This window comes from Canis lupus, chromosome 29 (genome assembly GCF_003254725.2).
Source record: "Canis lupus dingo isolate Sandy chromosome 29, ASM325472v2, whole genome shotgun sequence".
Lineage (NCBI taxonomy): Eukaryota > Metazoa > Chordata > Mammalia > Carnivora > Canidae > Canis > Canis lupus.
The window spans coordinates 17,824,390-17,850,348 of NC_064271.1; the positions used below are offsets into that span (position 1 = coordinate 17,824,390).

A 25,959-nucleotide genomic window follows, 5' to 3' on the forward strand; every position below is an offset into this window, starting at 1 on the left:
TAAATGGTGAATTTTGTAGTATGTGAATTATATCTCAAGAAACTTTTTTTCTTACTCTTTTGAAACCTTTAACTTCGTTTAAAGAATTGATTAAAAAAAATCCAAAGGTTGCTTTACAGAAAAGTCAAAGAAACCCGTATTTTTTTCTGCCTCTGTAATAAGCATATAAAAGCCTCCTGGGAATGTAGAAGTTCTGTGGGAGGTGGAGATGCTGGCAGTGTGTGTGTGTCCCTGAGCTCTGAGCACAGTCCATAGTCACTTGGTATCACTTTAGCCACATCTGCTGAAGCATCATAGCTTGCACCATATCAGTCAGAGGCCCACCTGTTTGGAATATTTCCTCCTTGTGTGTATTCTTCTTAATTGGGAAAAATGCTGATTCTTCAGTCCTAGCCTTCCAATTCCAGGTTCATGGCATACTCTTGTTGCTTCAAAGGACTTTAAAAATATAGCAGTTTACTAAATATTTATCCAGTACTTACAATGTACCATGCACTACATTAAGTACCAAACCAAGGTTCAAAGGTGATGATTCTCTTAACTTTTTGGTTTCCATGCTAAATATCTTTGGGATCTGGGGTTGCTTTAGTGATTCTTTTTCACATAGTGGGCATTCTTTACTATCTCTTTCACCCTCTGTTCATGCTGCCAAAAAATATGACTATAAGCTTACAGCAATTTTCAAAAATATATATAAAACAGGGTGCCTTGGTGGCTCAATTGGTTAAGACCAACTCTTGGTCTCAGCATAGGTCTTGATCTCAGGGTCATGAGTTCAAGCCCTTTGTTGGATTCCATGCTGGGGTTGGAGTCTACTTTAAAAAAAAAAAAGTGTATAAAGCAGTTAAAACGATTATTTAAAAGGGTCATTGATATTCTTAAGGAAACAGTTGTTACATTTAAAAGATAAGCTTGTGTATGATAAAGCTAATTATTCTTTCATCATGCACAAAACTGCTGCTAGGGAGGCCAAAATGTAGTACTAGAAAGATAGTATTGCTGAGACATGGGCTGAACTTGTTACCACCTTCCCTGCCTCAGCTGTAAAATAATATGCCATTAGAATGAGAGGAGTGATTAAAACAGATCAGATTGCATAGTCACAGGATTCTAGATTAAGGCACTATAAAGGCAAGTAAGATAAAAATGATTCTTATCCCTAAGATCTTTGGAAGGAAAATCATTGCGTACATGCAAATTGCTTTTATCACAGCTATAAAAGGGTGCAAATTGAATAATGCATAGGTTACCTTATTGTAAAACAGGATGGCAACTATGTACTGTAGCTTTTCAATAAAACAATATTCTTGCCTTCTAGCTGTTACATTTTTAAGATTATAGAAGTTTAGAGGCACATAGCATGCTTATTGTCTACATACTTATTTGTGTTAGAAATCAATATGGTTTGAATCTAGCTACCAAATAGACTGAAGAGCTGTGTAGAGCCATTTAGATAATCTAAAAGGAAAATATTAAACCATAAAAGAGACTTGTAACTTTGAGGGATTTGTTAATTTCATTTTCCACAGTAAATTCTTAGGTAAGCATTGATAATTTGGTTTTCATGTAAATAAAACACAAGTGAAGCTACTTAAGATCTGGAGATGTGATGTTATGTTCTATCCTATACAATCTTATCATATCATGTATTATTTTCTTTCCTTTTAGACAGATGAACAAGCCATGCTAGAAGACACACTGGTTGCACTATTTGATTTGGAAAAGGTTTCTTTCTACTTTAAACCATCAGAAGAGGAGCCATTGGTTGCAAGTAAGTAGTTAAAAATGTTTCCTAGGTGTTTCATAGAATTCTTTTGGCATCAAACAACAACATATACCATAACTTTGATACTAATATATTTAATATACAGTTCAAATTGTTTTATATAAAATGTTATATTTAGGGTAAATAATAACCAACTGTGGAAGTGACAGAAAATATATATAATTTAAAACTACAGATAATTCTAAACTTTTATTTTTATCTATCAGTTTGGCCTCTAAAACTTTTCTTGAGTGTGTGCATCAAATTCTTTGCAAGCAAGATTTTTTTTCTATTACTGTGATAAAATATACATACCATAAAGTTTACCATTTAACCAGTTTTCAAAGTACAATTCACTGGCATTAAGTACCTTTACAATGTTGTATAACTATTTCCACCACCCATCTCCAGAACTTTTTCACCTATGGAACAGAAGCTCCATACTCATTACACAATAAGTCCCCATTCTTCTTAGGGCCAAGAAGAAAGAGAAAAAACCTAAATTATGTCACATTGTGTAAAATTTAGATCTTTACCGACTGAGAAATACATAATTATTTGATTTGGCAATAATGGATAAAATTTATAATTCAGAGGGTGTAAACATATATTCTACATTTTTCCTAACTTAACAGGGAAAATTGACAATCATTACATCTGAGTGTCAAATTTTAATGTGTATAAATATATTATCTGTCTTGATTCATTTATTCATCCCATACAGTTTCCAAGATGGCAAAACCTTTCCCGTGTTGTTTGCTTTTGTATCTCCAGCACCCAAGAGAGTGCTTAGAACGAAAAAGGCAATATTGTTTTTCAAGGAAATGAATAAACAAATATCAATTAAGTGTGTACAGTCAGCAGGCAAAATGGTTTTATGGTTATAAAAATAGAAGGAAAAACAAACTTGGTGTGAAGAATAAAGGAGAGACTTTCCGCAGAACATAGTTGTAACTAATATGGCAAAGAAGTTACTTTATGAATTGAATTGAAGGACTGAAAAGTATCCCTTCAATTTCCCAGTTTGCCATCATGAAGCCTAACAAAGGGAATGTTTTAGAAGCATACATTCAGAGAAATAGCAATATCCAGGTTTTAATCTTTATACATTGCTGCAAGTTATCATTATTTATCTACCATTTCAACATTGTTAAGAATAGGTTTAAAATGTATCTATCAACCCAAGAAATCTTGAGCAGTTTGTTATTTATTTATTTTCTGTCTCTTGTTTTTTTCTAAGTTGTGAAGGTCCTATGTAGTACATAAGGTAGACAATGTGAGCTTCTTCAGGGCTGGGAAAGGTTCTCATTTATTTTCATATTTCTAATGTGTACTATGATAAATAGGGACCCAATAAATATTCATTCAATGCATGATCTGATTTAAGAATGATAAGCATTCATTCATTCATCAAAAATGCCTTAAATGCCTACTTATGGCCAAGTGCAATTCTAGGTGTTGAATACAGTAGAGTACTAAGCAAATATATCTCTCTTGGAACTGATATTCAAATGGGGAGAGGTAAATAATACACAACATAAATAATTTGAACATAAACTAGAAGACAATAATATGAATGTCTGAAGGGAAATAGAAGAGAACAATGGATAGCAATGCAGGGGCAGGTGAGAAGTTGCAAATATTTAACAAGCTAGGAAAGCCTTATCAACAAGGAGAGCAAAGACCTGAAGGGGTGGAGAGGTATTTGGAAGAGGGATGTCCCAGATTCTCTCAGGATAGCAAGGAAGCCTGGGTGGCTGGAGCAGCATGAGCGAGGATAAAGAGCAGGGGATGGGAACAGAGAGGAGGCCAGACCATTGGAAGAACTCCTGTCTAGTTAAGCCATGGAGCAGAGGAATGACATGAACTGACTAATTTTTTTTTTAAGATTTTACTTATTTGTTCATGAGAGACACAGAGAGAGACAGACACAAGCAGAGGGATTAGCAGGCTTCACGCAGGGAGCCTGACGTGGGACTCGATCCCGGGTCTCCAGGACCACACCCTGGGCTGAAGGCTGCACTAAATCGCTGAGCCACCTGGGCTGCCCTGATCTGACTTATATATTGAAGGCTGACTCTGACTGCTGGGTTGAATAGAGGATTACTGGGGATAAGGACAGAAACAGAGCGACCAGTTAGGAAGCTGCTACAGTGACCCAGGTTGAAAGATGATGGTGATGGTGACTTGACCTTGTGGGTAGCTGTGGGGATGGTAACAGTTGACTCTGTATGTATTAAATTATGAAGCTAGACAGAACAGAATTTTATTAAAATTTCATCTTCACTGATAAATGATAAAGAATGAGAACATGAATACAATGTTAAGGACTTGGATTATATTCAAGAGAGAACTTGGTAAAGGGGATTAATTCATAAGGATAATATTATTTGAACAAATTGTATGGTCTTCTGTGGGCATGTATAAAGTAGAATACATTTTCATTTAATTTAATAATGTAGGCATAATTTTGCCGGAGGCAGCAAAACTCTGTTTTCACAACATAACCTGCTTTTTCTTTTAAATTTTGCTTGAGGACCCATAAGCTCACAGGAGTACTGTTTTCCGTAGTTCAAATATGACATTACTGGTGAATGGTCTGTTGAACAAGCAGGCAAGGGACCTGGGTTATAAGCTCTATAAAATATTTACTTATTGCATAGCTACCATGAGAGATTTAACTTCGGCACATTGAAAAATAAAGATTAAAGATTAAATAATTAAGACCATATAAGTAATATTAGTATGTACACGTATGTGTATCTGTGACAAACATAAAAATTCATATATATTTTTTAAGTGTTTCCCTGAAGCATACCCTCAACTTCTGAGAAAACAGATCCCTAATGAAAGGTCACTTCTGTGTACATTACTAGATATTCCAAGCAAGTTCCTAACAGCGATGACAGGAATGTAGTTATCCTTTTAAGTTGATTCAGGAAAGAAGAGAATTTTTCAATACCCAAATGTCATCACATCTTATTTAAATGATGTAAGGAAACTAGAGCTTTATTATTAATTGCATATGATTTGATCTTTCTGTGAGCTTAGAAGCAGAGGAGTCAGATGCAAATTAATTTGCATCACTATAGCAAAGACTAGTTTGGCTGCGTGAGTCTTTGAGGGAAGGACCCAGTACAGACGGGAGGAAACATGAAGATGTAAAGAGAACACTGGCTTTAAAGATAAGAAACTTGAATTCCAACCCTGCACCCCTCTCATCCGCAAACGGGAGAATGCTAGCTTTCCTGACTCACGGGGCTTTCAGAAGATAATGTATTTGAAATTCTCTGGCATTATATGAGGCTTATAGTAGTATGCAGTAAATACTTGAATCCATCCTCCTCACTTTATTACTCTATTCTTTTTAAAAAGCTGTATTTAGCATTTCTCATAGTCATATTTTTTGCATTAAAGAATAATGAGATTCTGAAGAAATATGGCATGCCAAGCACGTAGAACTCAAATGTCTTGATTGAAGACATTTTATTTTCCTTGAAAAAATAATTATTAAGTATAAACACCATACCAGATACTGAACTAAGTTCTGGAGATACAGGAGTGACTAAATAAAATAAGGACCCTGTTGGCATGCAGCTTAGAAACTAGTGAGAGATACAAAGGGATAGATGGGGAATGTCCCCAGTACAGTACAGGGGAAGTATGGGATCCTTCCTATGCCATATTATGTAATTAGTGAAGGAGGAATAAGTAAGCTAAATGATTAGGCTGTATAAAACAATATATTTTATAGAAAATCTTCCTGTTTTTGGAGAAGAATGATAGCAGATCTCCCCCCCCCCCCCCCACACACACACCTTTTATGGTGATACAGGTAATTTTACTATAGTGATTAGGAGAATGGATATTTTTGAGCTTCGACTCTTTCCATTGTACCTGGAACTGTGGATGCCATGGTGAATAGGACAGACATGTCCCAATCATGAAGGAGCTCACAGCCTATTTGGAAGAAAACAAAGGAAGAATCAACAGCATAGATGGTTAGGGCCATGATAAATCCAGTGCAGGAAATAAGCAATATATGAAGAGTGAGGGTAAAGTGGCTTTTTAAGGAGTCAACAGGGAAGGGCTCTTAGCAGAAATAGCTTTTAAACTGAAATCCAAAGGACCAGCAAGACCCAACCCTGCAGAGGGTCAAGGAAGAGCAATTCAGGCAAAGGGAACTAACAACTTCTTAGAGACTTATTTCCAAACTCATTCAGTGATGGAGGACCATGTTTACAGGGATGGGATGCTGCTGCTGAAATTCCTCTTGAGAATTAATCCCTCTGTAGGGTGGGACCAGAAACCTTTTCCTCATGCAATAATATTTTTGATGCCTTTACTCATTACATATTCCTAATCATCAGGTTTGTTTTTCATAGTAGATGAATTTCCACAAATAAGAGACAGCAATCTTCAGCTCCACATTATTATGCACTTTTATAGGTATAACAGTTACTTTGAGAGAAAGTCTTCATTCTTTCACTCTCAGTTTTAACTTCATTTTAAATTTAATATACTTGATAATTTTCGGTCATTCTCCGCTTCTTAGTTCCTGATATAGCATCTTTATTTGTTGTTATTCCTATAATATGGAACTCCTACTGTTGTGTTATTTTCCTTTTTTTTTTTTAAAAAATTTTATTTATTTATTTATGATAGTCAGAGAGAGAGAGAGAGAGAGAGAGAGAGAGAGAGAGAGAGAGGCAGAGACACAGGCAGAGGGAGAAGCAGGCTCCATGCACCGGGAGCCCGATGTGGGATTCGATCCTGGGTCTCCAGGATCGCGCCCTAGGCCAAAGGCAGGCGCCAAACCGCTGCGCCACCTAGGGATCCCTGTTGTGTTATTTTCCTTTCAAAACCATCATCCATTTGATAACAGAGATTGGCCACATTGGTGCCAAAGAATAAAGGAATGGAATTCTAAAAATTGAATATAAATGAAATTCATTGAATGAAAAAGAAGATCCGAATTCTTAGTATATACACATCGGTATTTTCTTTAGTGTTCATGCATCCTTTTTCTTTATTATACGGCCAGGGGAAAACAGGATTTTCCCAATCATTAAAATCCAGTTAATTTCTAAGTCTTCAACTGAGAAATAATGCTCTTTTTCCTAAACCAAAATCCTTTATGCCTCCCTTAAAAATGTAGAAACAAAAATAAAATAGGCGCTTATTATATGACATAAAAGAAACTTGTAGATGTTAATACAATATCTCTGCTATTGATACACAAAATTAGATTCATTTAATTAAAAACCTGGAATCTCCATTCATTAATAGTATTTAACCTTGAACTCTGCCTTTACATATAATTTTATTCAAGAAACAGGTTAGAGGGGCACCTGGGTGGCTCAGTAGTTGAGCATCTGCCTTTGGCTCAGGTCATGATCCCGGGATTCTGGAATCAAGTCCCACATGGGATTTCCCTGCATGGAGCCTGCTCCTTTCTTTGCCTATGTCTCTGTCTCTCTCTCTGTGTCTCTCATGAATAAATAAATAAAATCTTAAAAAAAAGAAACAGGTTAGAAGTAACAGATATTAAGTCAAGAAAATGTATTAAATGTCTATAATATTTTTGCCTTAATTTTTAACTGCTTAAGATGACTATCCCAGCTTTTTAAGAAGATTTTACATTCTTTCTTAATGGATTGGAAATGATTTGTCATGGATAAGTTGCAAAATGAAAAGGATTTATGATTGCACTGTGAAATACTCCTACAGCTTTGTAGATTTTCAAGTTGTTTTTTTTTTTTTTTTTTTTTTTTTTTTTTTTTTAGAGTTGGGGGTTTTGTTTTTTTGTTTTTGAGTAATTAAATTTAGGATCTTTGAGAAAATGAAAAGAATTTGGATGGACAATTTCTAATGACTCTAGTGCATCAAAAGAGGTAATATGGTTTTGATCTGGTGCTCAGGGAATGGAACTTGCAAAACCCATGCTAATTTTGATAATGGTTGCTATGTACCCAATTTCTTGTACACTGCTTAGGAATTGTACCCCAAGGACTCATTTTGACTAAAATATGAATGAGGCAGATGCCCTGGGAGATTCTGATTCCAAACCATGTGTAACTAAACTTCTCATTTAGTTAAGTGAGACATCTGGTGTGTCAAAGTGTAACAAAGTTTCCTATTGTAGAATTTTATATACAGTACAGTAATAAATCTGTTGCTTTAGCTAATGAGAATCTGATTTAATGCTCTTTCACTGAATAGCAAGTTTGCCTAACTTGAACTTAACATACAAGGGTACTTTTAATATATTAGTTTCTAGTGGATTATCAAGATTTTTTAAAAAGTTAACAAATATACTCTATAACATATCCTGATTTGGGGAAGTAATGTAACATTAAATGTCATTTTAGATGTTCCTCTTACTTATCAAGCGGAGGGAAGCCGGCAGGCTCTGAAAGTTTACTTCTACATTGATAGTTATCACTTTGAACAACTGCCTCAACGTTTGAAAAATGGAGGAGGGTTTAAAATTCATCCTGTTCTTTTTGCACAAGGTAAACTGCTTTCCTTTTTATGTACTTAATTTTTTTTATCTTTATCGATTTTTAAAAATACATGTAATTGTAACCATCATGAATTTTTATTTTTTCCATTAATTCAAAAATTCCTTCGTAGTACCTAGTAATATTTTTACTTCCAGGAATGTTTATTACGGAAACAATAATATAAGGTTTAAATGTTTATTAAATAGGACTGTAACAGTATTTATAGTAGGGAAACAAGACGTGGGTGGTTTAAATAGATAAATTAATTTGGCTTAAATAAATTATGGGAGAGTCATTAAAATTGTATGGTTAAAAATATTTTATGAAATAGAAAAAAATTGGGGTATATGCACATGCAGGCCACAAAAAATAATTTATGCATAATGTAATTCAGGTACATATATACTTAAATGTACATAAAATATTTTCAACGTCATTGGGTGATTAAATTGATGATGATTTTTTATTCTTTGAGTTTTCCTCCTTTATGTCATTTTTGGTTAATAAAATATATTCCTTTTGTAAATAAAAAAATTGTTTTCGCAAATGAACAATGAGTTTTAATGCAATAAAATGAATTTAGTGTAACATGAGTAAGAAGATTCTTGCAATGAACTGGGTTTCCAAGGGAAGGTCCTGGATCTTTTTTTTTTTTTTTTTTTTCTGGGGTCACAAATACAAGCCTCAAACGATCAGGAGTCCAGATTATTTTATTGTAGCTTCTTCAGGTCTATGATTTATTTTTTTTAAACTCATGCTGTGGTCACAAGATTATATCAATTTCTGTGAGCAATTCCATAGAGCCTTTCATTTTTTCTTTCATTGAGTTTTCAAGAACTGCATTGGTTTTGCTGTGGAATTTTAATATTCTAATAAAAATGAAGTGTAGAGAAAATCAATCTCTGTAACTGAAGAACAGATAGGCATATGAAATCATAATCTACTGCCAAGTGAAAATTCCTGTACCATATGCATATTATTATAATTCTAAAGGATAGATTACCCTTCCTTCAATTGCCATGGTTTAAAAACAATGACTACCTCAAAGAGATACTTGGTAAGAATACCTTTAAATAGAGAAAAATGTTAGTTGCAGAGAAGATCTTAGGAGTTATTAGAAGTTATTTTCATTTTTCTTTGGAGGATTGTGGTAGGGTCCATTAGGTATACAAGATTCTGTAATGAAAAAAGAATGGAAAAAAAAAAGAAATAGCAAAAATAGACTTTTGGAGCTATGTTAGGAAAACAGGTTAGCCTAAAATATGTTAAAAGCCATTACACAGATAGATAGTTTTAGAAGACGGAAGGATGCTGGTCTGGAATGTTAACTTTTATAGGGTTTAACCAGAGTTTACAGTTATTAAAGATTCTTTCCTTTCTTTCCTTTATTTATCTTTTTAAAAATTCTGCCTTTGAAATCATGACGGAGATGACAGATGGCATTTTGCATCTTTTCAAAAAATTTATTACATTTGTGACACATCAGCCATAAATAGCTGAATATTCATACCCAGCAGCAAATGTTCATAGGAAGAGGAAGAGTATCTTCCAAGTAACCTCTAATTTATAATTATGGCCAAAACTAATTTTAAAAAATGCTTATGGCCAAAACTAATTTTTAAAAATGCCTAAATATATATTATTTCAGTGTGAATACCACATTGCTTTTTAAAATGTAAAGAAGAACCATAGCTAACATTAGGTTTTAATATTCACACCGCAATAAAATATGAAAAGCCTCAGTGGAAATGCTTCTGCTATTGAGGTCATAGGGAAAGAAGACTGGCAAACAGCTTGTCTCATTAGAACTGTGTCAGTGATAAGACTGCTATTTAACGGGGTTGCGGAAGTTCTTCTGCACTCTTAAAACTCCATGAGAATTCATTATTAGTCACTCTCCCTATTCATCAGATTGAGAGAAGCCCAGGAAATTCAGCCCTAGCTTGACGAGAGATTACCAGCTGGTAACTGAAAGTGGTGGTAGATGAAGAGACTCCAAAAGGTGTCTGTCCAGAATTGAATGTTTACTCGAAGGCTTTCAGTTTTAGATATACATATGTACGTCGATCTTGGCTGGCAAATAAAAAAAATAGAAAAATGAGATAAATTTGAAAGCCTCTTGGAAAAATTATTTATGTCAGCCCTTATAGAGTTGTCTGTTGGATGCATGTACTTAGGACAGGAAGGACATACTGGTTTCTTCCCATTTTTCTTGCCTGAATGGATCCTTCTGCAAAGGAGGGCACCCTGCAGAGAAGGCACCAGTGGCAAGATCAGGAATTCCAGTGCCTATAGAATAAGCTTTAGAGAACTTGTGTCACTGAAGGCCAGGCCTACAGGAGAACAGGAATCTCATCAGATAGAACAAGGGGTACAGATTTACATAAAGATCACAGCAACAGCAGCCAGACAGGAAAGTCAGCACAGAGCATAACCAAAATGCTAAGAAGGTGAAGATCAGACCGTAGCAGGCATCTGTACTTCCTACAGGTCAGGGAATTAACCCTGTTGGGATCCTCAAGTCCTTAGCAAGATATAGCAAGTAATTATAAACTGTATGAAGACGAGAGAAAGGAGGATAGATATTCAGGGTCACTTCCTCCACCCACTCCCCACTGGCATGTTTTCACACCATTTTTCCGTGGTTTTCAATACGAGCTGCACATTAGTCAACTTTGAGTAGGTTTTAGAAAATACCCAAGCTTGCTCCCACATTAAACTGATTCAATCAGAATCTCTGGGACATAAGGCTCAGAAACCAGTATATTTTAGAAGCTTTGCCCTTGACTCTTAAGGTTCGCCGGGAGTGAGAAAGCACAGGTCAGTGTGGACCTGATTAGGAAACACTGTGCAATTATCCAGTTAATCTTTGATTAATCAGATTAATCCATTTCTCAAAGGTTTGATACTTCCAGATTTGGGGGAGCCAGGGCGAGGGGGCTGGGCATTTTCACTTGTGTTTTTAAGTCATTAGGTTGCAGCCTGCCCCTAGGAGATCTGATTTGAGTGGAACAGTTTTCTTCCGCAAAGACTAAAGATGCCCTAATGACGGCTGAGGGATATCTTCTGGCAATCCTAATAACTAGGCAATAAGCTCATCTTTTCTGAAAGGAGTTCCAAGTGGGTGACCTGCCATGGTCCACACCTTGTACCCCTAGATCCATTCAAGTCAAGTCTAGAAGTGGCTCCTTCATGACTCTGATGGGGTCCCTTCTAGAAGAAGCATGGGAAGAAGACAAGCAATAGCCCCTGCTGCTACAGCTTGTCTTGGGGCTGCAACAGATGCTCATTTTCCCTCTTGTATTCCTTGTAGATCAGCCTTGCCCTCAGCCTGTGCCTTTCAGTCTCAGAGGTGTGAGCAAGACCTAGAGGCCTGATCCCCCTGTTCACTCTTCGTTTCTCAGGCCTGGGTTCCTGCATTTGTCCATTTACTATCAAATTTGGATAAGGAAGTACTAAGAAGGACCTGATTCACTGGGTTCCGAACATGTTCCTTCCTGTTCTCACTATTTAATAATAGCCCCCCTTCCTTATGATGATTAGGGTCTACCAACCTTGGCAAGACAGTGATTGCACTTCCTGGGTGCCTTGGCACAAGGAGTCTCCAGTGCCCCGGTGGCAACCATAGCTAATGTTCAGTGGGACCCCTTCCTTGTCTCCTTGGGAAAGCGTACCTCTTTGGGGATCAGGACTTTATAAACCCACAGAGCCAGAGTTTTGGGGCTAGGGAGCACACATCCACAAGTTGAGGCACTGAGACTGATGCTGTATTAGTTTTCCAGGGCTGCCATAACAAATTACCAGAAACTGGGTGGCTCAAAACAACAGAAATTTATCCTATCATCATTCTGGTGGCTAGAAATCTGAAATCAAGATGCCAAAAGGCCAGGCTCCCTTGGAAGGCTCTAAAGAGGAATCCTTCCTTACCTTCTATACCATCAGTCCTGGCATTCCTCGGCTTGTGACAGCATAATGACAGTCTCTGCTTCTGTCTTCACATGACTATCTTCCCTCTGTGTGTCTTTCTCTGTATCTCTGTGCAACTTTCCCTCTTCTTATGAGAACACAGGTCATTGGATTTGGGCCTAACCTCATTATAAGCTGATGTCTCTGCAAATACCCTATGTAAAATTTAGGCCATGTTTGCTGTCACCACGGGTTAGGACTTCTGTTGTATCGTTTTGGAGGACACCATTCCACCCTCAATAGATGTTAAACAGGGTCCTTTCTGCTTCCACCCTTTGTTCCTAGACTCCTGTATTCCGCCTATTAGGGACATGGCATCATTAAAGGTCTTTGATTTTGGTTACACTGTGTCCTGGAATATGGTATCCTTTCTTTGTAAAGTATTGTTAAGCACCTGTTCCCTGGGTCTCTTACAGTGGTTTTCCTTAACGCTAACTGGAACATGTGATGCTGGTGCTTTCTCCACAAACACACTTTCATGTATATTTGTTTTTCAGCCCTTATGAAGCCCTTCTGGCACCAGAAACTATAAATCCTAACTCTTCTATCTTTCTAAGCTATCTTTCTATTCTCAGAGAATAATTAAAATCAACCAGAAACATAAACATTTTTCTCTTCTATTATTTTTTTAATTAAAAAAAATTCCAGCATAAGGCATTTTTTTTCTTTTAAACAAAAGGGAACATTTTGTTATAAACTGTCATTTTCTAAGGTTCCTTCCTTCAAATATTTGGTTTTTTTATTTCAAATTTTTGTAAAACTCTACTTTAGGTCCTTTAAAAGATGAACCTCTTAGTTTTTCCCTTTGGGTTTGACACAGTATTTGAAATTGAAATATTAAAAAGCTTTTTATAAAAGAAGGAGCAGTTCCCAGAATTGAAATTTCCTAAATGTTAGAGTCAGTCTATAAGCATGTGAACCCACCCCTCTTTAAAAGCAGCACATTCTTTCTCGCATACTGGTTCTGTTGGACTTGATCTTAGCCAAAAGGCTGAGAAGCGATGCATAGTGGTCCTACTGTGATTGATTAAACTGCTTTCCTCATGGAAATTGTGACCAGTTCTGAAGAATTTTAACCAACCTTGACCAGTGCAGATATCTTGTTTTATTTAACCATTAAAGTGTCTTCGTGCTATCAGGAAAGAGCCTTACTTGATTGGAACTATTTCATGAAATCGTTCTTCAGATGTTCTGTATTTTTCCTGATCAGTCCCTTTTCTGGAAAAGTCTTGAAAGGTATTTTGAGTGAGTGGAAATGCAGCTCATTTTCAGTCTTAAAATAATTTAATCTTCACTTTTCTCTAATATTCATTATGTTTTTCTTTTTTGCTGACTAAGTTTGACGGGATGATTTGCTTCCTCAAATTCAAAAATGATAGAAGGAAAATAAGCAAACAAGAAAGTCATCGTATTTTCAATACTGCCTTTAATTAAATGCTATTAAATATTCATGCAACCAAATATGTCAATACTACTTTTAAGAAACATAAAACATTGTTATCTGGATGAGAATTAAGGAAACTAGACAAGAAAATGCTGAGAAGAGGACAAACTTGGAAGTTTGGGCATTTTATATATATTTAACTTACTTTTGCTGAGTATAGAAATTAAATCTGGTAAAAATTATTCTATTTTCTTGTATTTTAATGATAAATAACCAAGCTATTCATCTAAAGTCAGGAATGTTGTGCTTTCCTCTTCTTTGCCATGGAGTGTACCTTCTAAACACAGAACTTGTCTTTTTTGTTGTTTTTGTTCATTTCCTCATAACCCTACATATGTGCCATAACATTTTGCTGATTATTAGACATTTTCCCCATTTAAAAAATTTCCACATAATTGTGCATTTTAACTGTTGCTAATTTGGAAATATTGTCAAGGAATGTCATAAAAATACCAGTTTGTTTTTATATGGCAGCAAGCTTTTAGAGCAGTACTGGATGTTTTGGCCAAAACTGAGGTATCAAGACTTTTATAAAAATTTGAGAAATACTTTAATAAAAATTTTATAAAAACATAGATGTCTTTGTATGTGTCCCCACCCCACCCCTCACCCCCAGTTTCCCTGTGGCTCCTTCCTAGTGTTCTCCTTCCAGTCTTTCTGATCTTCAATTACAAATTGAAGTGTCTTTGCATGGACGTCTTTATTTCCCAGAACATCCTGTTTGGCTAAGCACACTTCTGCATAATCTGTATTCCTAGAAATTGAATTAGATTAATGCCTACCGGCATTGGACATGTTGCCTAATATGTAAAACACATTCAGTAAAAAAAAGTCATGGGTCTCTTAATACTTTATTTGATTTAATTATTTCCCAAGAATCATAATTAGTAGGTGCTCTTATTTTCCATTTCACAAATGAGGAACCTGAGCATCTTGGATTTTAATGAACATGCCTAAGGTCATACAACTACTAAGGAGTGGAAGTGGTAGTTTTACTCCCACGCAAGGACTTTCATTATTAGCTTTACAACCAGTAAGAGGAATTCACATTGAAGGATGACTATTGATAGACTGAATCCTCTGAATATTTGCCTCTCACAAATAACATCTCATTAATGGAAATGAATGTGGCATTTACTTGAGGATTATTTTTATCAGGAAGACTTTTTTTTATTTCTTGTATGTAATCAGGACCAGAAGCTTGCTGAACCAGTTACAAATATTCTAATTAATCCACAAGTCATAATGAGTAAACAAGTAATCCTTAAAACCACCCACAAATTTGATATCATGTGCTGAAGTAAATGTAGTAAGCATCTCTCTAATTTTCCATAAGTGATTTCTTAATTATAAGCCAATAATACCATCTTTATTTCAAATTGAATAATACTCTAAAAGCTTTTTTTGTTTCTCCAGTGCTGTAGAAATCTGGCGAGTTTAGAAAACAGCACAGTAAATATTAGTAATGAACTTGTGATGAGCACTGGGTGTTATATGTAAGTGGTGAATCACTAAATTCTACTCCTGAAACTGTATGTTAAGTAACTGGAATTTAAATAAAAATTTGAAATATTTTTAAAAAATAGCAATGAAAAAAATAGTAATAACTTTTCTATTTTGCCACCAAAATGGTGATGTTTTTGTCAATTTGAAGAAATCTATTAGTTTAGAAGCTATTGCATTTAGCAGTTTTGAAAGATTAATTTTTTAATCGATTTTGAAATAGTCTGCTGAAAATGGAGCCTTAAGAGTGGCAATAATTTCAAAGGGAAATAATTTACATTTCCACATTGGATCCATTGCCATTCCTGTTGCTGGCAACCTCTCCATAGGAGATCTTGTATTTCTAAGTACTTCCATGTGATTTGTTTCCTCTCCAAAAGTTAAAAGTACCATTGCATAAAGTTTAAATATAAAGAAATACTTAACCAAAAATATTAGTTAAGAGGAAATCTGTTTTATTTTTTAAAAATTTTTAAAAAAATGTATTCATGAGAGACATACAGAGAGAAGCAAAGACATAGGCAAAGGGAGAAGCAGGCTTCCTACGGGGAGCCTGATACAGGACCCCAGGATCACAACATGAGCCAAAGACAGATGCTCAACCACTGAGCCACCCAGATGCCGCAGAAAGGAAATCAATTTTAATCAAGGATGTTTAAAATTAATGGGAAGTTATATATATGATTATACTTACTTATTTTAACTAGATTAAGTATTGTAATAAAGGTAGTATTCTAAGATTATCTATACTTCAAATTTATTACACTAATATTTCATAATTTAATTGCAGCTACAAAAGAATGTGAGTATACATGGAGAACAGTGATTTCAACTTTTTTACTCTTATGTATGTTAACACACAATTCTGCTTTCCATACTTATATGTGTGTATACATATATATGTATACACACACGTATACATGTAAAATATGTATAAATGCATATTTTACATATACATGTAAAAATATGTGAAATTTGAGGTCAGCTTCACAAACTGAATATAAAATTTTTTTTATATAAAATGTTTTAAAAATAGAAGCCAGTTTAAATTAAAAATTACTGTTGCCTACTCAGATATAATCACCGAGTGTTTGATATTTATTTTGAGAGGAGAGGAATAATTTTCATTCCTTTTTGGACTGGTGAGAGATAGATTCCCGCATGTGTGGTCATATTCAGTGTTTTAAATACATTTACTAGTAATCATTAAGATTACACTAAATATAGAGAAATTGAGTTATGAAATCACATGAAGGAGAACTTTTTTACTTGTTTGTTTACACAGCACTGGAGAGCATGGAAGGATATTATTATAGAGATAATGTTTCGGTGGAAGAATTTCAAGCCCAGATAAATGCAGCCTCACTGGAAAAAGTCAAACAATACAACCAGAAGCTCAGGTATGGAATTGTTAATTTTTTAAACCAGTAAGTGTTCATATTTTGATAGAAGAAGATGAATTATGTTTTTGACATACTCATTATTAAATGATTGATGGTGATACTCTTTCTGATATAAAGTCTTTTTATTTAGGGTTTAGTATTTCAAATATTATAATGACTACAGTTTTTAAAAAGAAAAAATATTTGGAAAGTTTTCATGCCATTGTCTTAATTGCTGAAGAAGATCAAAAATTATTTATTAGGCCATTTCCAGGGGAAGGGAAAGCACTGATATTTTATAGCTGTGTCCCTTAGGAGGTTCCAGTGGATTAAGGGTAAATAAAATAGGTTTATGAACCATTAAACACCTGGCACCCTGACACAGAGAGAAGAATATGGTTAACACAGAAGATATGACACAGCATGTACTTGGTATTGGAAAAATATCTACTTTCAAATATATATATTAATTTTTGGATTTTGCTCTTTTTCCCCTCTAAAAATAGTCACTGGGAAAATGACCCATGGCAGGGAAAATAAACCACAGTAAGTGAAAGGGAAGTGTGTTATAATTCAAAGCTTTAGTCTTCAACAAATTATTAGCATTTATAACTCCCTCCTACCTTATGAATTCTTTTGTGCACCGGTCATCTTTTAAGTTACTTACAGATTATAGCTTTTATTTTTAGAAGAAAAATGTTCTTGTTCTAACTTATGCTTTAGTAATTAAAAACTATCATGACATTTCTTGGTTTTGTCCACTATATGGCTAAATTCTGAAGATAAATTAATTCCTAAAATTCCGGATATGGGAAGGAGCTGGTTCTCGGAGTAATGACCAATTGGTAGGATTTCTTTCACTATAAATGCTTTGTCTTTCTCCCCCTGCCTCACACAAACCTGTCCTTTTTTTAAGATGCCTATTCTCTTCTATCATTTTATCACCAGTGAAGCTCTCAGCCTTAAAGCCCCCAATATCTTTTTGATTTCCCATTTTGTCTTCCTCCTAAAATGTCTTTGGAAATCCTGATGAATCTGAATAAAATGTCCCTTGAACTGCCCCCATTTTATTACTTTGTCCAGATCACTATTTCTCAAAGGTTTACTATACAAGGTACTGACTCCCAACAGGGAAAAACAAAAAAGTTAATCTTGAATTATTACTGTGTCCACTGAAAGAAAACACTGAAGAAGCTGAAGCTCCCTCTTGTGAAAATCTTCAACTGAGGACTGTCATCACAAAAGACAAGTTTGGTCTTTGTAACTGATCAAATACTCTTTGAAATAAAGATACAAAACTAAAACATTTGTATAGAACACGGGTCCCCTAAGGACACCTCTTGAGTCCAGTTTGAGGAATAGTTCCAAACCATTGCTATCACATCCTGACCATCTCCTGTCTCTAAGACCCTGTGGTACTTTAATCTACTCAGGAATTTGCTTCCAGATAATAATTTTAAGGCACATCTTACTATGTTACTCTCTTGCTCAAAAGACTTGGTGATTTCTTATTGCCCCATAAAGGAGTCACAGCCTCCTTAAACATGGCGGTCAGGATCTTTCATGACTTGGGGTGCCTGGGTAGCTCTGGCTCTCGATTTGAGCTCAGGTCATGATTTTAGGGTCCTGGGATGGAACCCACCATCACTCAGTGGGGAGTCTGCTTGTCTCCCTCTCCCTCGCTCCTCCCCCTACTCACACTTTCACACTCTGAAATAAAGAAATAAATCTTTTTTTTTTTTAAAAAGGGTCTTCCATGACTTGATCCGAGATTTCTTTTCTCCAGCCATGCTGTACTCTCATTTCCAATCATGCACCATAGTTTCCTTCCACTATTACTTTTCACCATCCACCTAGCATCTGTGTCCTCTATCTCCAGCTGTTTATAAAACTACTATTCATATAATTCAATGTCCAGCTCTAGTATACTTCATAAACTATTTTTCTTTCATTATTGGGCTGGGATGAGACCTGGGCATTAGACTCTGTGGAAGTCCCTTAGGAGATTATGATGTGTGGCTAGAATTGCAAACCAATTCCCTAGATCCTGGATATCAAAGTGGGCCCAGCAATCTGTAACAAGCCTTTGGGGTAGTGCTCATGCACACTCAAGTTTCAGAACCACTGCCCTAGGCTAAATGAATGTCTGATCATTCTGTCAGTCTTTCATTTTGCTTCATTTATGACTACTACTAAATTTAGCTTTTCTCCCTGATGATACAATTATGTGTACAGATTTCTCATCATCTTTATTCTGTGATAAGCTCCTTAAGATGAGGAATACTTGAAAAAAAATGAGGGATACTTTTTTCTTGGTGTTTCCTATGGTGTCTATCAAAGTATTTTGCATAAGAAGTTCTTTAAAATGTAAGTGTAGTTGCATTAAATTATTTAGGTATAATGAGCAGACAGAAATGGGGATGTATTCACACCCTGGGATATTTTTTAAAAAACAGAAATGTAATAGATGCTGATATATAACAGTTACCTGATAAGATGTTTAAAATTCTTTAATAAGAAAAACAGCATGTATATTAATGCCTGCTATCTTCTTCACATTAGAAAACATTTTAATGTATCTTTTCCGGAGAAAATATTTTGAAAAGCACATAAACCCATCAGTACAAATTAGTACCCTTGTCAGTAATTAGCTACTCTATATCCTACTTGTTGCATATTTAATTTCCTTTGCACAGGAAGACAATTATTTTCCTCTTTACTTCAAGTAATGCCTTCTCTTCCTGCTTATTTCTTGAAGAAGGGTGTTAATTTCTTCCTTAATTTTTTCCTGTTATTTGTAACCACAAATACTCTGAAATTGCTTTTAGGCAATCTGTTCTTGGTTTGGGGAGCCACAGGCCAACACTGACCATTTCTTTAAAGGGGCTCTTACTGTCCATTGTAGAAAAATAGCCCTCTGGTGTCCCTAGCTCCTTGTAGCCCAGAGCCTTTTTAACACTTTCACTGAACCATTTCGTTCTGGATGTTAATTTGTTTATTTGCTAATTAGACCTCAGAAAAGGCATTTTTTAACCCCTTAGTCTTACAATAAACTAACAAACATAAGTAAACTAGTGTTTTATTAGAAAACTTTCTTTAGATTTCAAGTTTCGGAATCCAAACTCAAACTGACATAAACAAAATAATGTATTGGCATATATAACAAGTATATCCAGGGGTGTGGCTGCATTAGGCACCGCTGGTTCCAAGGGTATGGTCATCAAAAATCTCTTTCTTTCCCTGTCCCTTGGTACTTCTTTCCTCTGTGTGGGCTTCATTATTAGGCAAGGTTGTTTCAAATATGGGTAAAGATGGTCAATGAAGACCAGTGTTGCATTCAAAGAAGAGAAGGTGTCTACCCCCAATACTCCTCCATGAAGAGTTCCAGCAAAGGACCTGAGGAGGCACGCATTAGCCAGACCTAAGTCATGTGCCTATTCTTGGGTAGGCTTAGCACCACAGAAGATCAATAGATTGTCACAAAAAGTGCAAAGTAGGGATGCTATACAAGAAGAACAATGGATTCCATTCTATTATAGAGGTTTCTCCAGAACAGCAAAGAATAGGAGGAAATAATTTGCCACTTAAAATAAAAGATAATAACAGCTGTAATATATATCAGTTTTTTAGAACATATTTAGTCAGTCATAATGCTAGGTGAGTTATGTGGATTATTTAATAAACCAATTTGTTCCATATTATCATCTTCACTTAATGGGAAACTTACACAAATTTACCTAGATAATAAGTAGTAAAACCAAGATTTAAATTGCAGACTTTTTTCTCTTTAGAGTCTATACTTTTTGTGCTATGTTAGGCCGTCTTTGTTACTGGAATGAACATGATACACTGAAAATACATGATCTGTTACTAAAGTGTCAGATGCTATCAAGTGCCCCCAATTGCTCTGATTTTGAACCATCATTTTTTCATTGATTCAGTGTTCAAGAAGTTTCCATTCCTATGATATCAAGAAACACAGAAAATGAATAAGTAAACAAATCCATAAACAAATTATTGCAGATAGTGAAAAGTGCTATGAAGAAAAACTAAAACAAGTTCCTGTACTAGGACATTGGTTATTTAGAAGAGGTGGTTAGCAATGACTTAATTATTAGGTGATATTTGGACAGAAAACCTAATCAAAAGGAAACAGACTTGTCAAAATTAGAGGAAAGTCTTTCCCAAAACAGTGAATTGATATATGTAATCTCTAGAATAAGCTTATTATGTTTGAGGAACAAAGGAGATGAGGAGGATTTAGACGTTAAGAAGGATGATGCATGTTATGTTGAGAGAGATATGAGACTTGGATGTAGGCCTGAAGGCCATTGTAGGCAATATAGATTTTATTGTAAGTATAATGCAGAAGCCAGTGGAAAGTTTTTGTTGAATTACTGCTGTCCATTTGTATCTTATGCTCCTATTGCAAATAATATCCAAAATGGTTGAAGTTTGCTTGAAGTGAGCCAGCTGGTCTGACCACTCCTCCTCCAGTCTCTGTGGAAATACCATGCAGTATACCTGGGAGTCTTTGCCATATGCATCATAGCCCTGACACTGGTTGCCTGAAGATACTGTGGTTTAGCTGTTATCTCTGATGAACAAGATTGAGCCAGCAGAAATGTTTAATAGCTCTTTCTAAAATGTTACCCTCCCATGCCAAATCAGACAAAGTTCTTGATTATTTAGAAATAATGCCATGTAAGGGTCTCCCTGATGTCTTCTATGCTTCCTCAAACGCAGTGAGGCAACTGGAATGGGAGAAGATATTTGCAAATGACATATCTGATAAAGGATTAGTTTATAAAATATATAAAGAACTTATAAGATTCAACACCCAAAAAATAAATAATGCAGTTTAAAAATGAGCAGAAGACATAAATACACATTTTCCAAAGAAGACATACAGATGGCTAACAGACATATGAAAAGATGCTCAATATCATTCATCATCAGGGAAATACAAATCAAAACTACAATGTGGTATCACCTCACTCCAGTCAAAATGGATAAAATTAACAACACAAGAAACAATAGGTGTTGATGAGGACATGGAGAAAGGGGAACCCTCATGCACTGTTGGTTGGAATGCAAACTGGTGCAGCCATTCTGGAAAACAGTATGGAGGTTCCTCAGAAAGTTAAAAGTGGAACTTCATTATGATCTGGCAATTGCATTACTAAGTATTTACCCAAGGGATACAAAAATACTGATTCAAAGGGATACATGTCCCCCAATGTGTACAGAACCATTATCAATGGCAGCCAAATTATGGAAAGAGCCCAAATGTCCATTGACTGATGAATGGATAATAATGTGGCATATATACACAATGGAATATTACTCAGCCATAAAAAAGAATAAAATCTTGCCATTTGCAAAGATGTGGATTGTGCTAAGTGAAATAAGTCAGAGAAAGACAAATACCATATGATTTCACTTATATGTGGAATCTAAGAAACAAAACAAATGAAAGTAGCAGGAAAAAAAGAGAAGCAAACCAAGAAACAGGCTCTTAACTATAGAGAACAAACTGATGGTTATTACAGGAAAGATAGGCAGGGAGATGGGTTAAAAAGGTGATGGGATTTAATGATTACACTTATGATGAGCACTGGATGTTCTGTGTAAGTGATGAATCACTAAATTCTATACCTTAAATTAATATTATACTGTATGTTAATTAACTGGAATTTAAATTTAAAAATTAGAGAAGAAAAAAAAACAAAGAAATAATAACATAAAATGTTTAACTCAGAAATTCTTATCAAGAAATTTAGGAGGAAGGGGATTCGTATTCCCTGCCTTCTCCATCCTCATGCTGTTTCATTCTCTCTCTTCTATGTCAGGCTTTCCTCTTTATTCCCTCTGGCCATGAGCCATCTTCCCCATTAGCATCATTTTTTTCCTGCCCTACATAATTGTCATTTATCATTATCAAGCCCTTTCATTTTAATGTATCCTACTTATTGGCAAAAACACCACTGCGTGGTGACCAATGAGATAAAATGTAATGTAAATGGGAACAATATTCTGTGTATTAAAGTACTCCTTTCATTTTGAGAGGTCTAGATGATTATTTTTTTAAATATTATTTTCAGTGTAAAATCAGTAGTGAACTATAATAGAAAAGTAAAAGGAAGCAAGTTGTATATTAGTTATTGAAATCATTTATTATTTTTGGGAAGTGATAACTGCATACTGAATTTTTAGGGCTTATAATTTTGGATATCTAAATGTAAATTCATCTCTTTACAGAAATAAGGCAAGAAATTATTCAAAGCCTATATTCTCTTAAGGTATACCCTTGTGGATAAAGAATTTTCTTTAAAGTTAATTAAAAGCCAAAGTGTAGTTTATATAACAAGCAGAATGAAGATGGAAATCTTATTTTTGTTAACAAGAAATGCTATACAGATACCAATCTCAGAGCCATATATTTTGAACAATTTTTTCAGCTGAGAAATGTCTGGCCAGAAGTATGTATGTGTTTGAGTATTCCCATGATAGCGCCTCCATGAAATGTGTCATTTCTTTCTACCTCCAAGGAAAAGAAATGTCAGTGAATATGTCCTCTTGGCATAAGGCAGATACCAAGGGTGGCATAGACTCACTGCCACTTTATGTCTTTAAGTACAGCTATCAAACAGCATGAGAAAATAAAGAACATCAGGACCTGAGCCTTTGCACCCTATCTCTACTCATAAGATCACACCCCCATTCCTGTTTTCTATCTTCCCTCAGAGTCTTTAATCCACAAAACCCTTTTACCTAGTCCTTGTTTAGATAGCAGACAGTATATCCAAGCTTGAAATGGAGTATTTTGGTTGTTCTATTGATGAAGAACTGTGAAAGCTACCTTAAATCAACAGGAGTATGTATTTAATGAAATCTGAGATAGAGGCAGTAAGAGAGGGAGAAGGAAGTAAAGCAAGACAGAGAACATTAAATAGAATATAAATAATGCCTTTATCCTCCAATTGTTTTTTTTTATAAAGCTGCAGCTTTTAGAGCTATTAGATGATGTGATTTTTTTTTTTTATTAACTGGAAACACTCCAGATGCATATTTATCTCCTCCATAGCACTTTTATATTTGTTTTTTATTCTGTCCTTCAGCTGAATTTCATTTTTTTTTATATTTTAAGATGCATCCATATTTCTGTTTCTGTAAGACAAGCTGTAAACTAAATGTTATATTCAATTTCTTTCTGTTTTCAGACCAGGAACATGGAGTTTCCAGGTTGTGAATTTTGTTTTATATTAGAAGTCATTCTTCAATAGCAAGAGAAAAACATCTAAGTCTACAAAAAAAAGTTGAATTCATTCATAAGCCTTAAAAGTTTTCTAGACTCCTTTTCTATATATGAATTATATAAAGGATTTAACATTTACAGAATGTAAGTTATATGTAAATGATAGATTCTCACACAGTGTAAATCTAAAGGAATTGCTGGATAATGATAATTATTCAACAGATCTTACATGCCCACCAGGTACCAGGAACAGCACTTCACATTGAGGCCATTACAGTAGACAAGATAATGCTGCCATACAGGAAAATTTTACATGTGGGTTATGATGAACATTAAAGAAAATCTTTACTCATAATTTGCAGCAATATATGAAAAACATATAGGGAATATGTAAGATGCTATGTAGGTGTGTAAGAAGGGATCAGTCTTAATTGGGGGTGGGATGGGAAGATGGTTGAAGGTTTTGGGAATGAATGATTTGAGGAAGTAATGTTTATGCAGAGATTTGAAGGAGGAGTTGGGCTTGCAGTGTTTAAGGGACAGGGAATGGGGGATAAAGGTATGCAGAAGGGGTATTTCCTAACAGAGGGAAGAGCATGTGTAAAAATCCTGAAAGGGGAAGGAGAAAATCTAACATGTGTGGAGACTAGAATTCAAGAGGAAAAGGGGCGTGAGACAGATGTGTGAACAGAATCCCTCCCATACCTCCTTCACTAACAGTTCTTCTTCAATTTCTTTTAAGCCAGCTGTCGCCTAGGGCATGCTTCAGCTCTGTTCCCATGTGCTAAAAGAGTATAATTATTTAAGCTCCATCTCAAATTTATCTTCCTGCAGGAAGCCTTCAGTTATAGCCTCAGCTGAAATTAATCACTTTCTTTTTTAAGACTTAACAATCTCTTTGATTTCATTTGTTTTATTTTGACTTGAGTGTTATTTACCTGCCTTGCTCAATATATATGAGGGCAACCAGGTCCTAGTTCTCCACTGTGCTTGGTACATAGTAAGTACCATAAAAATAGATGAATTGAATTGGAAATCAGGTTAATTGCAATGTAATGGTCTTCTATTTTTGTGCTATTAGCATTTTATTGAATTTATTCCAGTATCCAGTCTACTTCTTTTTATATCCAGAAGATTTAGGGCTATTTGAAGGGTACAGATGCTGACTCTGTTGGAGACCTCTCTCAAGAAAATCATCAGTGTAGCGAAGGTTCATAAATTTCACAGGGGACAAGACCAGATAAAGTTGAAATTATAGTGACACTTTTGAGAACAACATATCTCTTCTTTATTTGAAGAATACTGTAATTCTATTAAACGTTGCCACCATTACGGAGAATGTGATGTGACTGCATATACATTTATGCATGTATATTAGTTATTGAGATCATTTATTATTTTTGGGAAGTGATGTGACTGCATATACATTTATGCATATAGTCTCTAGTTTATCTGGACTGTACTTATTCTTGTCTGCATTCAGATGAATTCACTTGTTTATGAGAAGCCATAATTATATCTAATCTTTATTTTTATGTTATGTTAAGGGAATTTTTAATGCAATTTTTAGATAAGGGCAACAAATAAGATTAGAATTAACTGTGTTTTCACATTTTTGTGATAAATCCTTCATTGTGATAATATTTATCAAGGATGAATAGATATTTTGGCTGACAAGGATAAACAGATCATCTTTGAAATAACTTTAAAAAAAAAATTCTGAAGAGAATTGTCTCTATCTCAAAGCTAAAAGAAAAAAATGCTATTGTTTTCACCAAAACAAAAGGAAGATCAAAATTCTTTTTGCTCAGAATTTTCTTTGGTTTACAAAGTTTCTTTGGTTACAAAGTTTCTTTGTTAAACGAGAGCTAGGAAGTGTCACATAGAAAATAAGCATACCCTGAAGAATCAGTTAGGGAAATATACTCTGTGAGGAAAAATTGTCAGTGCTATATAAGCAAGATTGATTTTTATTTTTAACTCTGCTGACGTTTCTAGCTCATCACAAGGACAGTCTTCAAAAAATTGTATTCAAGTCATCCTAGTCAAGCTTTTCCAGTGAATTGTTTCCTATTGCTTTTGTTCAGTTCCTTTTTGCTGACATTTCAGACTAATTTTGTTTGGTGGATATACTG

At 35.0% G+C, this 25,959-nt stretch overlaps 1 protein-coding gene across 1 annotated transcript in view; it reads left to right on the forward strand.

Annotated features, from left to right (window-relative positions):
* PREX2 (phosphatidylinositol-3,4,5-trisphosphate dependent Rac exchange factor 2) overlaps positions 1–25,959 on the forward strand; it is a 288,100-nt gene that overhangs the window by 199,685 nt on the left and 62,456 nt on the right. Inside the window, exons 33-35 of the mRNA XM_025477924.3 lie at positions 1,669–1,771; positions 8,137–8,280; positions 16,470–16,584. Of these exons, the coding sequence (XP_025333709.1) occupies positions 1,669–1,771; positions 8,137–8,280; positions 16,470–16,584 (362 nt within the window). The remainder of the gene's footprint in view (positions 1–1,668; positions 1,772–8,136; positions 8,281–16,469; positions 16,585–25,959) is intronic.